The sequence below is a fragment of the Haemaphysalis longicornis genome, unplaced genomic scaffold (genome assembly GCF_048455015.1).
Source record: "Haemaphysalis longicornis isolate Haplotype H1 unplaced genomic scaffold, Haemaphysalis longicornis Haplotype H1 scaffold_4, whole genome shotgun sequence".
Classification (NCBI taxonomy): domain Eukaryota; kingdom Metazoa; phylum Arthropoda; class Arachnida; order Ixodida; family Ixodidae; genus Haemaphysalis; species Haemaphysalis longicornis.
The window spans coordinates 92,172,746-92,194,677 of NW_027526361.1; the positions used below are offsets into that span (position 1 = coordinate 92,172,746).

A 21,932-nucleotide genomic window follows, 5' to 3' on the forward strand; every position below is an offset into this window, starting at 1 on the left:
TAACGGGACACTGAAGTGAATTTGTCAAGCTCCCGTTTTTGCTTGCACTGTGTAGACTGGCTCAAATTAACACACTATTCATCGTTTATCCGGTTGACAAATCGGTAATTATTTTACAAAGCGCGAAAGAAGAAAAACTACTATGCGCGGTTTGCGGCGGCCGCACCAACTAAAGACTGTGACGTCAGGAGGGGGGGGCACCGTGATTGGACGATGCCCAAGGTTAGCAATCAAAAGTTTCGGTTTCGGTTCTATAAAACAACATGCTTGACATCTGATGGCATTGTTGGATGGGCATTCTCTATTTCTCAATTATCGCCGTACCGCGCTTCTGCCATGTTGTCGGCTGTCAAATGTCTAAGATAAACCTCCCAGGACGGCTTGGGATTGTAGAAATCACTAGACGAGGCCTACGCAGCGGATGAACGCCCTCCGCGTCACCCCAGACTCTCAAATGTCATGCGCTTTTCCCGCATATTCGGAGCTTGCCTCACTCATGTCTGTTCGTAAAAAGCTAGTTCGCACCAGGCCAAGGGTGTGCTGATTTAGGCCTGGGCCCACTGCCCGCAAGCAGTCGGTGCTTGTGGCAACAGCACGCCAACGAGAACTCGCTAGCGCGTCTTTGTCAGTATGCGCGCGTTCTGCGATCTCACTCGTGGAGCAGTGAACGTTACGGCCCAAAAATGGTGAACTCAGTTCAGAAAACATCGGCCGCATACGAAAAAATCAACTTACAAAAAAAAAAACACATGTACCCTCGGGGATTTGAACTGGCGACTTTCAAAAGAAATTCCAGCGCCTCAGACCGCTAGGCCATGAGCCGGCGCAGGCCAGTTCGGATATATAAGGTTTATAATGTATGACCAGTTTACACTTTTATTTATTTTAAGCATTTTAAGTACTTTATGTGACTATTTGTTGTATATCACTCCTGCAGTAAGTGTCCCCCAAACTTCCACAATATCTCACGTCTAGATATTGCATTTCTTTGACGGAAAAGCGTTCGCAGATGTGCGGTCGTGCTGCTGACCGCTGTGCTTGTTTACCCAGCGCAAAACGTGCTTCCTGCTCCCTAGTTTTGCGCTGTACGGTAAAATTTTCAGGTGATTTTATTTTCTTAGTACCTATATTGACTTCGCTGACTCTTCTCCCGCCTTCAATTGGCCTTAGGTTTTCCTACTAGCGTAAAGTCAGCGAAGCGTCGCATGTGCACTTGTGCAGCGCTTGTGTGGAGCGACCCGGACGATGAGTTTGACACAGTGTATAAACTAACAAAGTACGGAAAGGCACATTCTTTCATTCACAAAGGTGTTGTGGCTTAGTTTCAATTGAGCGAGCGAATAGCGACGACCCGTCGGCGGCCGGCGGACGAAACGCTGGGCCGACTGACTCGATCGGTAGGTCGGCTGGTCGGCGAACCGTGCAGTAGCGCAGCCATTTTCCAGCTCATCTCCTGCTGACGTCACACGAAAACGCCACAGAAAATGGGCGAGCGTAAAGAGAGGAGGACAGCATTTTCGAATTGATTTTTCTACTAAATAAATTCGCGTAAACGCGGCCAGAGTGGTCGAAACAATGCCTACGGACTCCGAACTACAATTTGCGCTAGTAATCCCGCAATGTTTACAAATCACTTCAGTGTCCCTTTAATGTAGCGCATTTTTTAGGAGCGAAAATGAAAAAAAAAAAGTTGACCTATTTTGCATAAGAATTTGGTCAGAGATTTACGGAGATTTGTTAGTGAACAAAACGCTTCATAATAATATACCAAATAAACATTATTGCTCAAGGGCGATCATTTCAACCTTTTTTGGCTTGTGATTTTCCAGAAAAAATAAAAATTCAGGAAATCGCACTTTGCGGGTCCATTTGTATTAGTTTTTATTAAAACCAATACGTCTCTATTAGTTCGTATTAGACTCAGGTCTATCAGATCTATTAGTATTTGTAAAATAATACAAACTAATAGGTGTATTTGTATTAGACTAATACAACTTGTATATGAAACTTATAAAACCGATACAAGTTTGTATAAGACTAATACAAGTTTCTATCAGAATTTTTGCTAGGGTAGTGTCACCTTGGCGTGTTTCCGAAGGCAGTCTACAGCCCTATGGGGCCCATCATATGCCCGGTGCTTTTTCTATGCAGTAAACACCAAATAACGATTCGTTTTGTTTTGTTAAGGTGGGTGCGGGGTTGTGCTAGTCTGTACATGACTGCTAGCAAGGTGCCCAGACTAGTACAAGGTACGGATAGATTTAGGGGTGTGTGAATATTGAAATTTTCGAATACGAATCGAATACCAATAAGGCAGAAAAGTCTCTTCGAATATCGAATCGAATATCGAATATTGTGTAGCTTTAAAAAAGACACAAAACAAGAGGTTACGATAGTTTTTATTACACCTTTACAAGAACTCTTTCAAGCTGCACTCAACAGGTTGTATTGCACTCTTCACAGATTTTCATGCAGAAAAATTAACTGTTCCACGTGCTCAGAAGGAAGGCGCTCCCTATGTGGTGTGACAACATTTCCACCAGTGGAAAAGGCTCTTTCACTGGGAACTGCGGTGGCAGGGATGGCCAAGTACTTCTGGGCGAGTGTGCTCATGTACGGATACTTCAAGTGGCCTATGGACCGCCACCATTCACAAGGATCATTTCCCCTATCCAAAAGAGGTTGTTCCGCATATTCCATTATTTCTCTCTCAGGGGCGGACTCCGTCTGTGTCTTCTTGTTCATCACAAGGTGGTCAAAAGCGTTCCATACACTGGATGCCACCAGAGGACGCGAAGTTGTTGCTGGCACGGCAGTGTCCGTACCGTGTTCCATGTCAGCTGACTGGAGCTGCCTTGACACAAGATCTTTCAGCCAAATCATCTGGTCAGATGCTTGATGAACAGTGGCCTTAAAGCGTGGGTCAAGAAACATGGCCAGGCTGGCCACTTCATCAAACTCGTAGCTTGCAAAGCGAGTCTTGATGCTTTTTGCAAGGTTGCTAGCAAATTCTGTATTGCCTCTGCAGCCTTTCAGACAATGTAGCATACCAAAAATAATTGGAATTTGGCATGAAAGTGAGGAGTACTTTTCCACACTTGAGATGACAGTGGCATCAAATAAAGGCTTCAGTGCCTCCACATACTCTGCCACGTCTATCCACTCCGAAGAATTAAAGCCATCCATGTGTGTGTCTGAAGTGGCAAGCTCGAGAGTTATGGCCTCTTTCAGTTCGAGGAGCCTGGAGAACATCAGGTATTCGCTGTTCCACCTTGTCTCGACATCCTGCACAATATGGAGTACATTCTTATTTAGCTGCCTCTGCACGTCGTGCAGCCTTTTTTGCGCAACAGGGCTATGCTTATAGTGCCCCACAATCCCCCTCGCCTTCTTGCAAAGCTTGTTGATCGCCGGAGTTGTTGACTTAGCATCACTGATTGCCAGTTGCAGAGTGTGCGCGAAACAAGCTCGCTGTCGCCATGGCAGGGTCCTGGCAGCCGCTCGGATATTGCGGCCGTTGTCCGTTACCACGTACTTGACGCAGTCGGTCGGTATTTCCCATTCAGCGCATAGCTGCTCCAACGAAGCAGCAATGTTCAAAGCTGTGTGGCTTTCAGGCATATGTCGCGTGTTCAACGTAAACCGCTTCATTTCATACCTCACAGTCAGAAAATGACACGTGAGGCTTATGAAGCTCTCGTTGGCAGGCGACGTCCAGATATCGCTTGTAAAAGCGAGGGTTGTTGTGCCGTCTTCAAATGCTTTTCGCAGCTCGGCCCTCACTTTAGCCCTCGTGTCGTCATACAGGCGCGGGATCAGCACGCGCGACAATGTCGTTCGAGATGGCAGATGGTAGCCCGGTACAGCTTCACTCATAAGGGCTTTAAAGCCACGGTCTTCAACAAAGCTGTACGGTTGAAGGTCCAAAGCGACCATCTCTGCAACTTTCTGGTTGAGCGCGCTCTCCCGCTTCTGAGACACGGGCTGCTTTCCTTGAATCACAGCAAGTAGAGTTGGTTGACTCTTCGAAGGCATGTTTGCGGCGTCTTTTTTGTATGTTGCCAGTAATGACGGATGCTGCTTTAAGTGATTTTGGAGTGTGGTCGTTGTCCCCGTCGGCGTCTGAAGTACACGTTCACACGAGTTGCACCGCGCTGTCGACGACGAGAGTTTTGTGTAGTGCTGCCAAATGGTACTGCGTCCGGCTTTCTTGTCCCGCTTGCAAGGTGGCTCATCATCCGAGGTCGACGACATTCTCGGTTTTCGTTTGCTTCGCTCGTAGCGCCGGAATCGTACGAAAAGAGAACGTCGCACAATTAATTATAAAAACAAGTTGGCGACCATCTTGTCGATGTCGATGGCGATGCTATCACGCTATGTTCTGAGGGTCTGCTCGCAGCGATTTTTCTCTATATTTAAAAGTATTCCAGGTAACAGTCAAGATAAGTTTATTATATTAGGTATCTTTACAGAACGCGAAATTTCGGTATATCGCTGTACAAGAGTCGCAGAAATAAACACTGCTGCAAAACAGTAAAAACTGTTGAGCGCGAGTCTGTCGCGGAGCAGACGGCGCAGCCAGGCGCAGCTGCGCTGGCAGCGCGGCAACAGCGGCAGCACGATGGGGCTGTGCTTCTTACTTTGGCGGGCAGTAAGACAGGATACAGGCTTCGCGGAGCCTGTCATATCAGCGCATGGCACCCGTGCGTCTTGCAGATAACCGACCCAGCCACGGAAAAGATATTCCCTCACGGTCGCATCATTTTTTTTTGTTTCTGTCCTAGTGCGTACATGCGCCTCGGCGTTGCTGTAATGTGTAATGTCTTGCCTGCAGTGTGGGTATTCGTCTGGGGTGAAAAAGTACACATCGGTGTTTCATCCTTTTTCCTTGATAATTAACGCAAATATTCCGTGTCTTGTTCGAATATTCGTCAATCTTACCAAATATTTGGCCTGGTTCTAATATTCGAGAATTTTCGAATGTAGATTTTTCGAATCGAATAACTTTCGAATAAGAAAAATATTCGATTCGTATTCGAAATTTCGAATATTCGCACACCCCTAGATAGATTACACCACTGCTAGCAACGTGTCCAGACTAGTACAAGGTACGGATAAGTTTATTACTGCAGCTTGTCCTTCTATAATACAGTCAAACCTCGATGCAACAAAGTCGGTCATAATGTACTTCTTTACATTGAAATTCACGCTCAAAATTAAGGGTTAACCGCGTGAAGCAGTTCCTGCAAGTGAAAACATGTCACGCATACGGCTGGCACTCTAACGCCGCCGTGGATACCACTTGCACGATGCGGCAGCTGTGAAGCGAAGCAGGTAGCTCAAACTACTTACCGAGTGCCACAGTTGAACTCTTTGCTTAACCCTGTAAAGGTCAAATTTTTTTTACCAAATGCAACCCCCCCGGGTCGATTTTTTTATTGCTGATTTAAGGGGGGACGTGGCTTTCAAAATCAACTTTTTTATTTCTTTGTGGATTTTGATGAAAATTGGCACAGCAGCTGGAAATGCTTCTGTGATAACACCATAAAAATTTCAAAGTACTATTTTGAAAACTTCTTTATGTATGAAATTTGCTTTCTGTTCCGCTTGTACCGAGCTTGAGCGGCTTATAAAACACGATCGATAGAAAACTTGTTCGAAGTGCTTTGCATTCCCAAATGAATGGACGAGGTCGTGACAGTTTTAGAATTTTTTTTGCAACACAATGTTTTTTAGTTTTCATTTTTTTAGAGGTTAATGTGCAACAGGCATGTCAACTGTGAACGATTATTTGAATAAAAAAATCACAAAAAACAAATCTGGAAAACCAAAAGTGTCTCGACCTGAACAGTTCATCAAGGAATGTAATGCAAGAAACGGAATCAAAGTAGACCCAGCGGTCACGAAGAAATCCCTGGAACAAGCGACACAGGTGGCAAAAAAAACTGTTTTGAGAAAACGGCTTTTGAAGTTGCAACATAGGTTTCACATATCAAAAGTCGTCACGGTTGTAGCCTTTCATGTCCTTTTGAACATAGGGCTTCTGGAAGGCCTTGCCTTGAAATTAGAGTGCCTTTTACAGCCTTTCTCTTTCCAGAAAACATCATTTTCAGCTCCTCTGTGAAGAGTACATACCCCCCTTTGCAAACCAAACGGAGGGGAGATGGTTTTCAATGGGCTTTCAATGCAAAGTATGTTAGTTGGTTGGCTGTATCGCACTGGACAACCTCCTTTTGCAGTGTTGTCACCATGGCAACAAGTTAAGCATTTTTTTTACTTAAATTTGAACATTTTTGGCTTTTTTTACGTTTTATCTTGCCTGGCACAGCAACTTAGTACTCATACGTGCAGGTGTTCATTGCCAAAAGTTTGCATACCACAAGGATGAAAATGAGCTATTTTGAAGCTTGGTAGAGTATTCTGCATAACTCCTAACTTCAATGCAACAGCATATTTTTTTACTACTTTTGACATTCAAGGCATCCAGTATTTCTCGCAGCACAGCCAGTATGCCATGAGCAATGGTATCAATAATTTCCCTTAAAAAATCACTGGTAAATGCTGCCACAGTAACGTACATTTTAAACGCAGAGAGCATATTTTTATTCCTATATTGCTAACTCAAACCTGTTTGCATGAAAATTACAAGTGCACGGGAAACGTTGTGCAAGAAACTCGATATGGCTCGCGCGCATCGCAGCGCACGCTTACCGCGACATATCGAACTTTGATTATACCTGATATGGCTGGTCAGGTCGCTTTTAAGATTAAATCTAACGTCGCAGGCAGTGCACGCGAAACGTTGTGCAAGAAACTCGATATGGCTCGCGCGCATCGCAGCGCACGCTTACCGCGACATATCGAACTTTGATTATACCTGATATGGCTGGTCAGGTCGCTTTTAAGATTAAATCTAACGTCGCAGGCATTAATTACAAGTACTGGCGTTCAATCGTGACCGGTTGCCCAGTCATGTGATGCTCCAATGCGTGTCGGCTATGCCGTGCGCGCCGCAGCGCTTGACGCGTCGACCGTTTCTTTCTCAAGGCTAGCGAGCCCACAGTCAAAACACAGCAATAACTAAACGTGTAAACATCGCAAATCCGACTAAAAGTTCACTTCACGAACCGCTATCGCAAGCGCGCACACCGCGTCACCCTCCAGGGTCTGGCGACGGTAGAGTCACGCGCACAACGAAGCGTTCGATGACCTCCGCCTTTCGAGCCACACAACTTCCCGTAATCTGGCTCGTTATCTCTGGCATTCCCATCGCGATAACGTGCGTGTTGAATACCACAGATTTAACAAAACTCGGCCGAGCGAAGCGGCGAAAATGAACTCAATCCGCTCGCTACGCAGCTCAGGCGGCCGCCATCTTGTGTTGCGCCCGTGACATCCAATCAGGAGGGTCGTTGTTCTGCGCCCCGACCGGAGGTCCAATAGCGCTTCAGCATCTATTTCTAGCTTCGTTTGTGCGTCGTTTCTTTTCTGCCGTTTGTGCGTTTGTGAATGAACGAAGATACAAGAGACGAGTGGAACCGGAAAGACGATCGCTCGACCGATCTAACCATATCAAAATGGCCGCGCCCGGTGGCACCGTTGCGGAGATAGAGCGCTCCGAAAATTGCCGTTTTTTCGCCCTTTTGCGCTGATAGTTCGTCACCGCGCCTGACAAAAGTATTTTTTTTATGCCACTTTGCGACGCTTTTTAGTGTAAAAACTTTGCAGACGCACAGTTTTGGTCATTTTTCCGAAGTTGAAAGCCGCGTCCCCCCTTAAATCCTTTGGGCAAATCATTTAAGATGACCATAATGACAAAAAAAATCAAGTTGCATACATGTGGTTTATTCATGAGTAACACAATAAAAAATTTTAAAAAGTTTCGCGGGTGCAAGAAGGGGGGACAAGCGCAAGAACCGCATAAGTTTCACGGGCGCAAGAAGTAGGAAGATTCCGGAGGACGAAACCGAAACTAGCCGCTGCATGCTTGCGCGTGACCGGATGTGCCAGCTTTAGTCGGCGCACGCCTGTTGTAAAAAGCATAAAAAAAGGAAAGAAGAGCCACTGTCGCAAGAAAGAAATTTCTTGTATTTCCGCACTGTGGCAGCACATGTAAACGAGAGAAATGATCGAAAAAGGCGTGCTCTTAAACACACAAGCAATGACGTACATGGGCATCATTGACCATTTTGAAGGAGTTTGCAGGGAGCGTACATGTACGTCATTGACTCTGAAAGGGTTAAAAAAAACATATGCAACACGCCGTCAGAGCTTAATTGCCCACGCAGCATCATGAAGCCCATGCAGTGTCGATGCGAATTAGTCGTGTCAAAACGTGTCATGTAAAAAACAGATTCGAAGCATTTTTTGTGGGTGTTCATAGCTCTTAAAAGGGCTTTATTTCGGCTGAAGAGTAGTCCGTCCCTTTTTTCTGGGCCACCCTGGACATGGCTTGCATCACGCCTTTGTCTTGCTGGCTGGTCGTAAACCACCTCAAAACATCATTCGCGCATCTACCACTTCACGGCACAAGTGTCCGACCCGTCAGGCTCATCGCTGTCATCCTCATCTTGCAAGTCCCCGTGAACACTACTCGCATCGGCTCGGTCAGACCCTCTATTGCAATCACGGCAGAGTCGGTGTAGAGGTAGTAGTCATCAAGTTCGACGTCGTCAGGGGCGGCTCCATCGCCTTGCAAGTGGCTCCATCGCCTTGCAGCCTGGTCATCAACCGCCTCTTCGTGCTCTTGGTCGGCTCCACCTCTGGCTGTTCCAGCCCTGGTCGCATTGTGAAAGTCAGCTTTCCGGAAGCAGTTCACTAGTTTCCCTTCTTGTGGCCCTTCAGCTGGCAGGGAGCATCTCCACAGAGGTTACACACGTGGTGTCCATACACTTGAAATTGAAAAATAATGTTTGTCGTTACATTAGGAGTTTCGTTACATTGAAGTTCATTACATCGAGGTTTCACTGTACCCTAAGTGTACAACCCTTGGGTGATGCTAGCTGATCTAGTGCAGGTGGTTAAAATGATAAGTTGCTTGTTGAATTGAAGTGCCAGCTGACCATGCATAGATAGAGTTCACCTGCTTGGTGCACTTGGTGTACTAACCTTGGCTCGGTGGATGGCATCGGTGGCTGATCATTTTTGGGGGGCCAGTTAGAATGTTTAAGAGGTGCCGTAGAGGCTCAGTTGGTGCCACTAGCACTGTTCACTGCAGCACCAGTGACTTTAGTGACCAGTGTGCAGTGACTTTAGCACTGTCTGAAGGCCTAGTGGAACACCCTGTCGCAGTCTCACTTTCTGGTCTTTGTTTGTTGCCCGGAAACAACGTGCAAGAGCAGAGAACTAGCGGAAGCACGTTCGTGCCGCCCTCCCAGTAAACGATCTGTCCGGAGGTGCCAGCCGCCCAGCCAGCCAGCGAGCCATTCCCCCCCACTTGTGCTGCCTGCCTGCCCCACCCCCCCCCCCCCCGACCGCTGCATTGACTGGCGCCTCTCTGGGGGGTTTTCTCTCTGCTCTCCTCCTCCTCCTCTCTTGGTGCTGCTGCTGCCCGCTCCCCCTTCCGGTTTCTCTGGCTTGGGTGGTGGTGTGCACGCACGCAGCTCACCGCTCAGGGGCAACTGCAGCAGATCCAAGTCACAGCCACGGCACCCCAGCCGCAACAAGCCCAGCGCACGCCGCAGCAGCAGCAGCAGCAAGCGGCCGCGACCCCGACCTCGTGGGCGGGCACCACCCAGGTGGTGATTGTAGTGTGTCGCGTCTCGACTAGATGGCGCCACGGCGACCATCATCATCAGTGGACTCGAGGCGCTCTAATAAAGCAAGCTCCCCGCCGGGGCGGGTTATGTTCCTGCTGGTAGCATCCTGTCTGTACGTGTCTCTCAGGGCTGCGTGCTCTGCCGGGGCGGTCCCTCGGCGTACCCGCTCGGCCACCCTCAACATGGTGTCAGAAGTGGCCTTTGTTCTTCGGTTCAACGCTCGTCCGTAGTTCAACGGTTCAACCAGTTCAACCCCGTACGCCCGTCACGAGACAACCGCCGCCGTCCCCGCCATGACTACCCCTGCCATCGCCGCCGCCGCCGCGCCGCAGCTGACTCAGCTACGCCCACCACTGCCCTTCGACTTCGACAACCCCGGCTCTTGGACTACGTGGCTGCTCCAATATGAGGATTACACTTTCGCGACGGGCCACTACACAGCACCGCCGGAGGTTCAGGTGCGTTCTATGCTCTACTGTATGGGTCCGCAAGCCCGCGTCGTACTCGCAACCACGCCGCTGGGTGACTCCGAGCTCAAAGACGTTGCCGCCGTCAAAAAAGCGTTTACCGACCATTTCATTCATCCGCCCAACGAGCTGTACGAAACGGCCCGCTTTCACCGCCGTGCTCAAGAACCGGGCGAAACTGCCGATGCCTTCTACACGGCTCTCCGCTCGATGGTAAAGCGCTGCAACTACGCGTCGCCGGAAGTCGAGGAAAGGCTCGTCCGCGACCGCTTCGTGGTCGGTTTGCTCGACCGTAACCTCTCGGATAAACTGTGCCGAAGTCCGAAGCTCACCTTGCAAGAGGCACTTACGCATGTCCGTCAACACGAAGACGCAGAAAACGAGCGCCGGGCCCGCGACTCGGCCGACTCGTCACCGCTTGCCGTCGACGCCGCCGCGCGTGTTCGTAACGCAAAAGGAAAGCCTCGGTCACCAGACAGGCCCAACCAGAGAGGGTGCTTTTTCTGCGGGCGTTCTTCGCACGAGCGTGCAGACTGTCCGGCTCGACAAGCAACTTGCAATTTCTGCAGCAAGAAAGGGCATTTCGAAACTGTCTGCATGAAGAAAAGATGCAACTCCAAGCGCACTCGGTCTTCAGCAAGCTCCGTTGAGCTTCACGCGGTGGCAGAGAACCGCCCCAAAGCCAAGTTCATCGAAGTACTCGTGAATGGCTCCCCACTGTCGTTCAAGGTGGACTCGGGAGCCGAAGTTTCGGTCGTACCAAGCTGATTTTCCGGAGTTCCGCCAAAACTTCAAGTTCCAGAAGGCGAGCTCAAAGGTCCCGGTAATCACACGTTGCCTGTCCTGGGTACATACCAAGCCACACTCACGTGGAAAGGCAAGTCCGTGGAGCAGAAACTGTATGTTCTGGAATCCAAAACAGTTCCCTTGTTAGGCTTCCCTGCAATTCAGGCCCTGGGGGTATGCAAGTTCCTTGACCATGTCTCAGGCTCAGGAGTCGTCCGGAGAGCTGCTCTTAGACCCTGGCCTTTTCGAGGGACTGGGGACATTGCCTGACGCCTACACAATCCGTTTGAAACCCGGGGCGACGCCCTTCTCACTAAGTGCCCCGAGACGTCTTCCTTTACCTCTCCATGAGCCTATCAAGAAAAAACTGGACAAGATAGAATCGGAAGGAGTGATCCGCCGCGTCGATGCTCCGACAGAGTGGTGTGCTGGACTGGTAGCTGTGCCAAAAGGTGATGGTGATTACAGGATCTGCGTAGATCTCTCTCAGCTTAACAAAGCCGTCCTTCGCGAACGCCACATGCTACCGACGGTGGAACAATGCCTAGGCTTGCTTGGAGAGGCCAAGTTTTTTTCTAAGCTGGATGCTAAGTCAAGTTTTCATCAAGTCATGCTGTCTCCACAGTCACAGCTGTACACAACGTTCATTACCCCGTTTGGTCGCTATTGCTTTCTGCGGCTGCCATTCGGCATCACATCGGCACCCGAGTATTTCCAGAAGCAAAGGTCTCGGATACTAGAAGGCCAGACCGGCGTAGTGAACATGATTGATGACATCCTTGTCTTTGGCAAGACTCGTAAAGAGCATGACCAGCGCCTCCAGCAGGTCCTCGCACGGCTCTCCAAGGCAGGCATCACGCTCAACCGAGACAAATGTTCCTTCGGCACCAACAGTGTCAAGTTTCTAGGAGTCGTAGTGAGTGCCCACGGTATTTCACCCGACCCTGACAAGGTGGCAGCCATCAAGCGTCTGCCTGCTCCCGAAGACCTCTCTGGCGTTCGTCGTCTACTGGGACTCGTGAATCATGTGGGACGTTTCTTGCCGAATGTTTCGGACGTCACCGCACCTATTCGTGCCCTGCTTCAGAAGAACTCTGAATGGACATGGGGCCCATCGCAGCAGTCTGCTTTCGGGAAGCTAAAAGAACTGCTGTGCTCTGAACGGTGCGTTGCAACCACGGTGTAAGAATAGTTTAGGTGGTGACACTCGCCCTGGCGACGCGACCACATCTTGTTCGGCGCTCCGCCGCTTTTCTCAACCGCCGGTAGATGGCGCTAGTGTATGGGGGCCCAGGCCCAGCCACGCTGCTGCAGAAGTAGTTGCTGCTTGCGCACGGTTTTCCTGAACGTTTAGGCTAAGCGCACATGATTTTACTGCAGCACACAGCCTTACTACCTTGAGGGTAAAAATTTTGCCGGTATACATTTAAATTTACCGGTCATTCTAAGCGCAGTAAACCGAAGCGATGGGCCGGGGTAACATAACGGGTGTGCAACGTTAAGAGCAAGTCACCTGCCCTTATTTCCGGCGATTCGTGTGTATATGCTTCTAATAGATCGCAAAACCTTCAAGGCTCTAAATCGCTAACGAAGTACGAACCCACGCAACGACTTTTTGCGCTCTAAATAAACGTATCTACGAGCGATTTAAATGTGTGCCGATACGTGGTTTACGAGATAAAGGTATACTATTGTACTCGTTCTTCCTGTACGATGCGGAATTGCCTTATCTATAGCCGGTCCTTTTTCGCGATTTTCAAATAGCCGTTTTGACAAAATGGAATCCCGCTTTCGCGCACGCGCCGCGTGTCCAAAGATCGCAGAGCTTTTCGGTCGAGCAGCCAGTCTACGAGAAATCGCATGTTTTTTGACAGGACGCCATCGGTCCAACCACGGTGTAAGAATAGTTTTACACCGTGGTCCAACTAAAAAATCTTTCGCTTAAATATATTTTCTGCGCTTGTTGCTTGTCTTATATTTACGGTATTATTTAAGTTAACGTAAAACTTTACAGAATGCAAGTGGGTGCCAGTTTTGTTATTCCTGTTTGAGCTGTGCCCCGAGTTTAAGATGGTCGAGTTACTATCTTCACCAACCTTGTCACATTTTCTGTGCTTGTACAGCTAAATTCTCTATTGTCATTGTCTCTCTTGTAACCGATGTCATGCAGCCTGGGGAGCAATAAATAATAAATAAAATAATTTACTGGAGACAACTCATCTAGGATCGTGCTAGGCAGGGTAACTGCGGAATACAAAAAAGGGTAGTTATGGGATTGCGTGTGTATGTATGTATGTTTGCATGCGTGCATATACCCGTGTGTTTGTTGATTTGATTTGATTGATTGTGGGGTTTAACGCGCCGACGCAACGCAGGCGATGAGGCGCGCCGTAGGGGAGGGCTCCGGAATAATTTTGACCACCTGGGGATCTTTATCGTGCGCCGAAATCTCGTACACACTGGCGTTTTTGCTTTTCGCCTCCATCAGAAAAGCGGCCGCCGCGGCCGGGAATCGAACCCGCGACCTCGTGCTCAGCAGCGCAACGCCTTAGCCACTGAGCCACCGCGGCGGGTCCCCGTGTGTTTGTGACCATATATATATGCACACTTACATATTAGTGCTTCGTACACATTCAAAACGCACAATATTTTGTTATACGCCTCCTACAATGGCAATAAGACTTTCACTCAAAAAACACCTTTATTCAAAGCACTTGCAAAAAAATCCCCAATAGCCAGCGAAGCATTTCGGGAAAAAAATGCAACAAGAAATATTTTCATTAAGCAAGAAGCTGTTTCAAATCCGCGCTTGGAAGATATGAAAACATTTAACTAAATATACAAGTTTAGGCATTACTCTTGCATCCTGCCCTTGAATAATGTTTTACACATTGCTGACCTCTACTGCACTTTGCTTTTCTCTCTTGCTAGATGGCTACGACGAGCAGAGCTTTGCGAGCTTCTTCTTGTCCTGTGACTGCTTCTTTAGAGCCCCGTTGACATGCTGACAATGCTGCCTCATTCGCATGCTTACGTAGTAATGCAGCAGCTGCGCGATCACTTCTTCTTTGTGTTCAGAGCATGGGAATGTTAGCGTGTACGTGTCGAGCACACCATCGATCGTGTCCCAGTAGACAGTGTTCCAGTCCGCATAGTCGACAAATAGCCGCTCAGCATGCTTGAAGAGATTAAAGATGCCAACAGTAGGATGTGTGAGGCCTCCTCTCGTTTTTGCATTCGTGAGAGCTGCTGCAATCGAGGTGTTGGTCTTAACGCTGAAAGCCGACAAACAAGCTGCGCATGTCGTGACCTTTCGCATTTTTCTGCATATGAACCCTGTTACATAGTAGATTATGCAGTCCGTCACTTCCGTTACGTCACCACCATGCTGGCGTATGACCTCTTCACAGTCCCAGTCGTCCGCAGAAACCAAGTTGTCCAGTTTTTCCTTAACCTGGGCTACGAAGTCAGTGGAAGTCAACTGTTCATCTGTGCTTATAAGCGCTCTAAAATCTGAGACCGCCAACAAAGCCTTCTCCCCTTCAACCACAGAGCAGTTACCATACTTAGGGGGCTTCAGGATGCTGTATATTGACAACGTTTGATAGAGCTGCAGGAACGTCGGCATCGATGGGTGATCATTCTGACTTCCTGCTAGCCGTATCTTCCCAAAAAAACGCTCTATGGGATCCTGGTTGAACTTGCTTGTCAGGACATACCTGAAGTTGTACACAGTAAGCAGAACATGACAAAGGTCCCTAGTCGAAGCTAATGTTACTCGCAGGCCTTCAGCTGTGCTTTTTGTAAGAAACATGTCTTTCGTGATTGCGCCAGTTTGCAGTTCTTTTTCCCACTCGTTAAGCCAGATAAGGCCGTCACCTAGAATTTCTAGGTCTGGGCTGTGCATCACAATTCCCTCAGCTGGGAACCGTCGGTTCAAGGCGTCAAATAAGTTGTTCAAAAATAAAGTAAATTTCTCTGTTGTCTCACTGCCTGCAAGACTGTGGACACCTTTTTCTCTGTAGAACTTTATTCCTGCTGCCATTGAGCGACTGAAAATCTGCGTCGCGAGTTTAACTCGCATTTTTTCGCACTGGCTTGGGTTGATGTGGGAGTTCGTTATTTTTGGGCATACTTTTAGCCCCCCAGAATGACCAAGGTCTTCTTCGTACACTGTAGCATAGTCGTCCCACCTAATCCACTTCCCTTCTTTTTTTAGACACCTCCTCTGCTTCAGCCGGTTTCTTATGCATTTGAATAAATGCGGGACGTCAGAAAATGCAAACACCTTTCGTTCCGGCTCAGTGGGATGCGTGAAAGAGTTGCAGCTTCTTCCAAGCTCTCCATTAATGCCGAGTGTGTTCCACATACTTCTATTTGTGGAAGCACCATCACAGACAAATCCATGAACCTTGGCACCAGCCTCTTCCATTAGCACAATTGCCTGGAGTAGTAACTGTGCAAGAACTGACCCCTTAGTTGCGTTTTTAGCAGCAAATACTCCAATAGGTTGAGCGTAACTATCACCAAACGGACAAAACATAAACACTAGAGCATGATCAGCAAGTTCTCCGGCATCGTCTCCAGCATCTTGTGTCAAGCCCACATAGGTCATACTCTTGGAATTCACTTTCCTACTTTTGCGGACCTGCATCTCATCAAAGATGATCATTCCATGCCGCTTGAAATCGGCCATCTTGTTTATCCTTTTTCCCAAGGCCGAGAAGAACTTCTGGTCGAAGCCAGATTTGAAGCCCACCATTGAAACATAGCGGCGAATGGTTCGTACTGATGGCAACGCAAGGACTTCATTCTCCATCAGAAACCTGTAGCCAGCAGGTGACCTGATATGGAGCAAAAGACAAAGCAGGATCCAATTATCCGAGTATCTACGGCCCTTTTTGGACTCCGTTTTGCTAGCAGCCACACATTCCTTTAGGACTAGCTGCTGGCCTTCCGTCAGGTTTGCTTCATGAGATATGCGCTCGAGGGTCTCAGTGCTGATGTTTTCCAGCTTGGATTTGCAGGCAGCTAACTCCATTTCGATCTTTTTTTTGCTTTTAAGAATGCGAACTTTTGATCTGTAGCAAGCAATTCTCGCTTTTCGCATTAGGTCCACACGTGCTTTCTTCGAAGGGCTTGCTAGGAGTCGAATGTTCTTCCTTGTAGTTTGCTTCTTTTTTCGAGAACTGTGAATTCGAAGAGTGTCGTTTAGCCTCCTGCAGGCCTGGCAGCTTCCTGAATCGCAAAACAACAAACACTTTTTGTGCCGCCACACTCCACACGGATCAACGTATGCACTTTCAGGGTGGATATCGTAGTAGACATCATTGCTAGGGCCACCAGCACACACACGCGTTTCATGAAACTTTTGCACAACACTCTCAACATCACTTAAGCAGTTCAGAGGGACATCACCGCCGATACCGCTGATGTTCACATGACAGCCATGAATAAAAGTGCGCAGTAACATGGTGCCAGTAGTTGCAGCCGTTACCTCAAGTGCTTTGCGCTGGAAAGGAGCTTGGTCACGGTTCTTCGGCAAAGCCGCTTCTCTGAAGACAACAGCTTCTACTCCAAAACCTTCAACACAATGGGCTGCCCAGGTGGGTCCAGGAAGTTTAACGCTGGCAATTGAGGTTGATAGCCGCGAAATCGTGAGACACTGCGTTGCATCCTCCGCACAGTCCGGCATTCCTCCATGCTTTCCGCTCACTTGGCAGTAGCCCGTAGATTGCGATTCCTGAATTTGAAAAGAAAAGAAAAAAAAACAGACAAACATTTTGTATTAACGTAACCGAACACAGAAGCTAGGTGAATAGATGCAGCTATGTGTAAGTGAGTAAAAAGTACGATTTACGAAGTTGACACTAATTAAAATATCGTCTTTCAGTGTAGAATCGTAACAGCATAGCATATGATACTGGAAAGTACAAGCGGCGAACTTTTAGACATTTTAAATGGCATTTAATTTCTAGACCCTCTTAAAACATAGTAAATGAACAGCGTTGGTGAATATGAACGTCCGCAAAACATGGCAAGTATTTGAACCTTGGTCATGAATAAATGTACACTTTACTGAATAAACACTGACTACCTTTGCGTCATCCAAGCCAGGCTTCTCTGGATACGAAGAGCGCGATGGGGAGCTGTTACCATCCTGGCACTTTTCTGCAAGTGGTGCGTCTTCTCCGCTGGAATGCGCCTGGCATGGTGCAGAATCGTAGCTGTCGACACGAAGTTTCTTGAGTGGCCTCACATCGGCTGCTTGTTCGTCAGTTTCTGCAAATGCTGTTTTCACAGGCAACACGACTTTCCCTGCGACGGGCCGGTCACTTGTATTGGGCTGTCGCTTCCGAGGAGACTTTCTAGACTTTTGTTTCTGCGTGAGGTACTTCGGACAACCCGGGAAAAGCACGGGACAGCATTCACGGACAACGTCGGCCTTTTCGGGGCATCCAGGAGAACCTTGCCGTTTGATTCTACGTAGTACTTTGTACAGCCGGTAAAACGCTTGTCTATAACAGCGATTTCAACTTCAACCAGCTACATCCGAAAACTGCCGAAACATACTCGTTCCAAACATGTCGGAGGCAAAAGAGAAGGGCTAAGACTTCAGAATTCCGCAGTAGTTTTAGTCAAATCCCGCTCGGGCGGGGCAGGATAGGGCTGAGAGTACGAACGCTGTGTTATAGACAAGCCTTTTACCGGCTGTACACACCATTTCATCCGGAAAATGCTTCGCGCAAACATGGTCACTCGACTGCAACGCCCTATCCGATCTCGGAATGGCGCGGCGCCACGTTTCCAAACGAGCATGCTCGGACGGGGCTTTAAAAAGCGGCACTCGTTCTGCACACGTTCTGTAGCCAGAATTGCAGTTGGGAACAAAACACTTCTTCCCCATTGCCGAGGAGATTCAGCGCACACAGCTCAGTTTAAAACATCACGCTTCTAAACGCGGCCACAACACGAAAGCACAACATAGCACCAACTGCTGCAGTGGGCTAAGCCGCGCTCGCCGTTCGACTGGGCCCCCATACCGCAGCGCCCTCTACAATTGCGAAATCGGCGGCGCCGCGCGCTCCGAACACGATGTGGTCGCGCCGGTTGCCGAGGGGACGGCGGAGTGTCACCACCTAAACTATTCTTACACCGTGCACCCAGTACAAGACAACTGTTTCAGCAGATGCAAGCTCCTTTGGCCTGGGGGCCGTGCTTCTGCAAGAGCAACCATCCGGAGAGCGTCGAGCAGTTGCCTTCGCTTCAAGGTCTCTCACGTCGGCAGAAACAAGATACAGCCAAACCGAAAAAGAAGCATGGGCAGCCAGCTGGGCTGTGCAGAGGTTCGACCAGTATGTCCGTGGTCTGGACTTCATCCTGGAGACCGACCATCAGCCTCTCGTTGCACTTTTAGGCAACATGGAAATCGACCTCTTGCCACCTAGAATCCAGCGCTTCCGTCTGAAGCTCATGAGCTACCAGTACAAGGTACTCTATGTACCCGGCAAACTCTTGGCTACAGCTGATACGCTCTCTCGAGCTCCTGTGGATGCTCCTTCGTCGCAGCAGGCCGACCAGGTCGAACTCTACGTGCAAGAACTCGTCCGCTCCCTTCCAGGTCTTGTCTCCACACGGTGGGACGACCTGCGCCAAGCCCAAGCATCTGACGGCGAGTGTGACCTTCTCGTGGAGTACTGTACTAAGGGTTGGCCCAGACAGTCTCGGTTGCCACTTCATCTGAAAAAGTATTGGCAACACAGGGGAGACCTCACTGTGTGTGATGGTTTGCTCCTGAAGAACACTCGCATTGTCATCCCCACCTCTCTTCAGCGGTACATGCTGGAACTGCTCCATGAAGGCCATCAAGGGATCAACCGCTGCAAGGCAGTGGCACGAGAGTCGGTATGGTGGCCTGACATCAACAGCCAAATTGAGAACACCGTCTCCAGCTGCCCCAAGTGTGCTGAGACTCGGGTCCAACGGCCAGAACCCATGATGGCTACTGTCACACCAAGTCTTCCGTGGGAGGAGGTGGACGCCGACCTCTTCCACCTGAATGGCAGGGACTACATTCTTCTGGTTGACTACAGGTCCAGATTCCCTGAGGTCATCAGCCTTGGGTCAACATCAGCAGCAGCAGTAATCACAGCAATCAAGAGCGTTTTCGCCCGCCATGGTATCCCCAAGTTACTGCGCACAGACAATGGTCCTCAGTTTACGGCCAGGGAATTCGGGGACTTTGCACTGGCCTACGGCTTCCATCACGTCATGAGCAGTCCTCGGTTCCCGCAGTCAAATGGGGAGGTGGAGCGAATGGTCCGCACTGTCAAAGACCTCCTAGGCAAGTCGGAAGACCCGTACCTGGCCCTGCTGGCCTACCGAGACACACCGGGCGTCAATGGACATAGCCCTGCACAGCTGTTAATGGGCAGACGCCTGCAAACTCGCATACCCAAATCGACAAACCAGCTGAAGCCAGGTTGGCCATCTTCGGTACAAGTGGACCAGCGGGATCGCGCTAACAGGCAAAGACAGGCGAAGGACTTCAACAGAAGACACGCTGCTCGTGAACTTCGTCTGCTTCAGCCAGGTGAACATGTTTGGGTCCGAGATATCAAGAGTCCAGCGGTCGTCTTGAGCCCCGCGCAGCGTCCGCGCTCGTATGTGGTAGAGACACCCAAAGGAGTGCTGCAGCGCAACCGCAGTCACCTTGTTCCTACTTCTCCCTCACCAGCAGTGGCCACCAGGAGTGAGCAAGCGTCCCCGTCTGCGTCACAGGGTGCGGCACCACCAACTGTGCGGGAGCCCACTGCGCAGGTGTCACGGTTCGGTCGAACCGTTCGTCAGCCAAGGAGGCTGGACTTGTGAGGGCTTCTGAAGCTGGACTTCTGAAGGGGGGATGTAGTGTGTCGCGTCTCGACTAGATGGCGCCACGGCGACCATCATCATCTGTGGATTCTAGGTGCGCTAATAAAGCGAGCTCCCCGCCGGGGCGGGTTATGTTCCTGCTGGTAGCATCGTGTCTGTACGTGTCTCTCAGGGCTGCGTGCTCTGCCGGGGCGGTCCCTCAGCGTACCCGCTCGGCCACCCTCAACAGTGATGACCTCGACGGGCGAGGCCATCACCACGGCCGCCCAGCCGCAGGTCGTCCAGAGCGCCCAGCAGCAGCAGCAGCAGCAGCAGGCGGCAGCACAGCAGCAGACGGCCCAGCAGAACGCGGCGGCCGTGGCTGCGCAGGTGCAGGTGCGGCACACACTCACCCCTTCTCCTCACACTGCACCCGTGACCCCCCGCTTTCCGCACTACCGGGGCTTGCTCCTCCTCCTCCTCACTGGCTGTGCTGTGGGTCGTCTAACTCGATGTGCGTGTCTCACGATGATGCTGTTGTGGGGCAGAGAATGGTCGCACATTTCAGCACCCCGCTTCAAGCCCGTCCTACATGGTGCAAACTTACCCCTGAATTTGGTGATGTGGAGCAGGTCGTTTTTACAACTGTGGCATACTGATGAATGTTTGGTGAGGACAAACTTTCCTGCGATTTTCGCACATGTGGAAGTCTTGAAATGAGAGTTTTGCAAATGCAAAAATAGCTCCATTCACAAGCGTTTGCACGTAGCAGTCTGTGCAGGCCACAGCACCGGATTCGCAAAGGGAAAACAGCACCATGTGGTACTGGCTTGAGTGAGCTGTGCTTTTGTGTGTTTGCCTCCCCCCAGTCAGCTTTTTGTTGGGAACTTTGCAGGTGGTCTTCTTTCTCTCTGGTAGTTGACCGCACTGCTCTTTTGGACTGACCTGCACCTCAATAGTCCCATGCAGCAGCAGAGTGGAAGCTGTGTTTGAGGTCGAGGGGGCAGAGACAGTTTTGGTCCCCTGTCGCTGCCTGGCTGTACCCTGCCCCTTCTTTGTGCCACCTGACCATCTTTTGCTTCACAGAGGCTTCATAACGGCAGCCTTTTTCTACCACTGAGTTTTTTTAGCAGGCTGAGCTGGCTGAAAAAAAAAAGAAGAAGAAGAAGAAGAAAAAAGGGAAAGTAGATATAAGCACATCAGAGTGTGCTGCAAATGAAGTGGTGGTGGGAGAAATGATGACCTGTGACACACTACGAGTGCTCAGAAGATCCGAGGCCTGTGTTGTTGTATATATACAGTGTAACCTCGATAATACGACTTTCAAGGGACCAGGCGAGAGCGTTGTACGACCAGGGCATTGTATGATTGGGGTATTGGTACATGCCACCCTAGTGGACGGTCTCACGCGACAGGTGGGCTAAGAACTTATTTAAATTACTATATTTAGTGCGTTCTCACGTAATTTACGAACACCTGACTGAAATCCTGAGTTACTAAAAAAAGAAACCACCTGCTGCATTCATGCGAATCGGGCTTGCGTGGCTTCTTGTTTGTCATGAAACTCCCATTCCACTGTATACGTGCAAGTCACTTGTGTAGATGTGAGTACGCCATCTACTGATTGGCACATGTTCGCATGAAAAGGTGCGAGTGAGAGCAATTTGAGCAGCAAAGACTGTTGAAGCACCAAATTCGAAGGCAGTGGGAGTGGGGAAGCTTTAATCTCCAGTAAAAGGCAACCGTTCCGCGGTGCTAACTTTGATGCTCCCTGATTCCTCGTTTCCTGCTGGTCAGCTGCCGGAGCTAATAGGCACCCAGGTCACAGGCCTGCACAATACCATGTGTGCAATCTTTGAGCAGATAAGACCTCGTATAAACTAGCACAATTATGTGCCCTTGATTTGCTCCCGATGTTGTGATGGAACTGCAGGTAGGCTGGTACCGTGAAGTGCACCATTATTTTAGCCCGTGGAAGGATGGTCGCTCCACAGCAGTGCTGAGCTACTCTTTCTTCTTGTTCTTTTTATAAACTGTGATTGTGGGAACAGAGATTGTGGCTCCAGCAAAA

General features: G+C 49.4%; 1 protein-coding gene across 1 annotated transcript in view; it reads left to right on the forward strand.

The window, feature by feature from the left end:
* LOC144179840 (uncharacterized) overlaps positions 1 to 21,932 on the forward strand; it is a 130,922-nt gene that overhangs the window by 93,057 nt on the left and 15,933 nt on the right. Inside the window, exons 7-8 of the mRNA XM_077708270.1 lie at positions 9,603 to 9,753; positions 20,112 to 20,257. Of these exons, the coding sequence (XP_077564396.1) occupies positions 9,603 to 9,753; positions 20,112 to 20,257 (297 nt within the window). The remainder of the gene's footprint in view (positions 1 to 9,602; positions 9,754 to 20,111; positions 20,258 to 21,932) is intronic.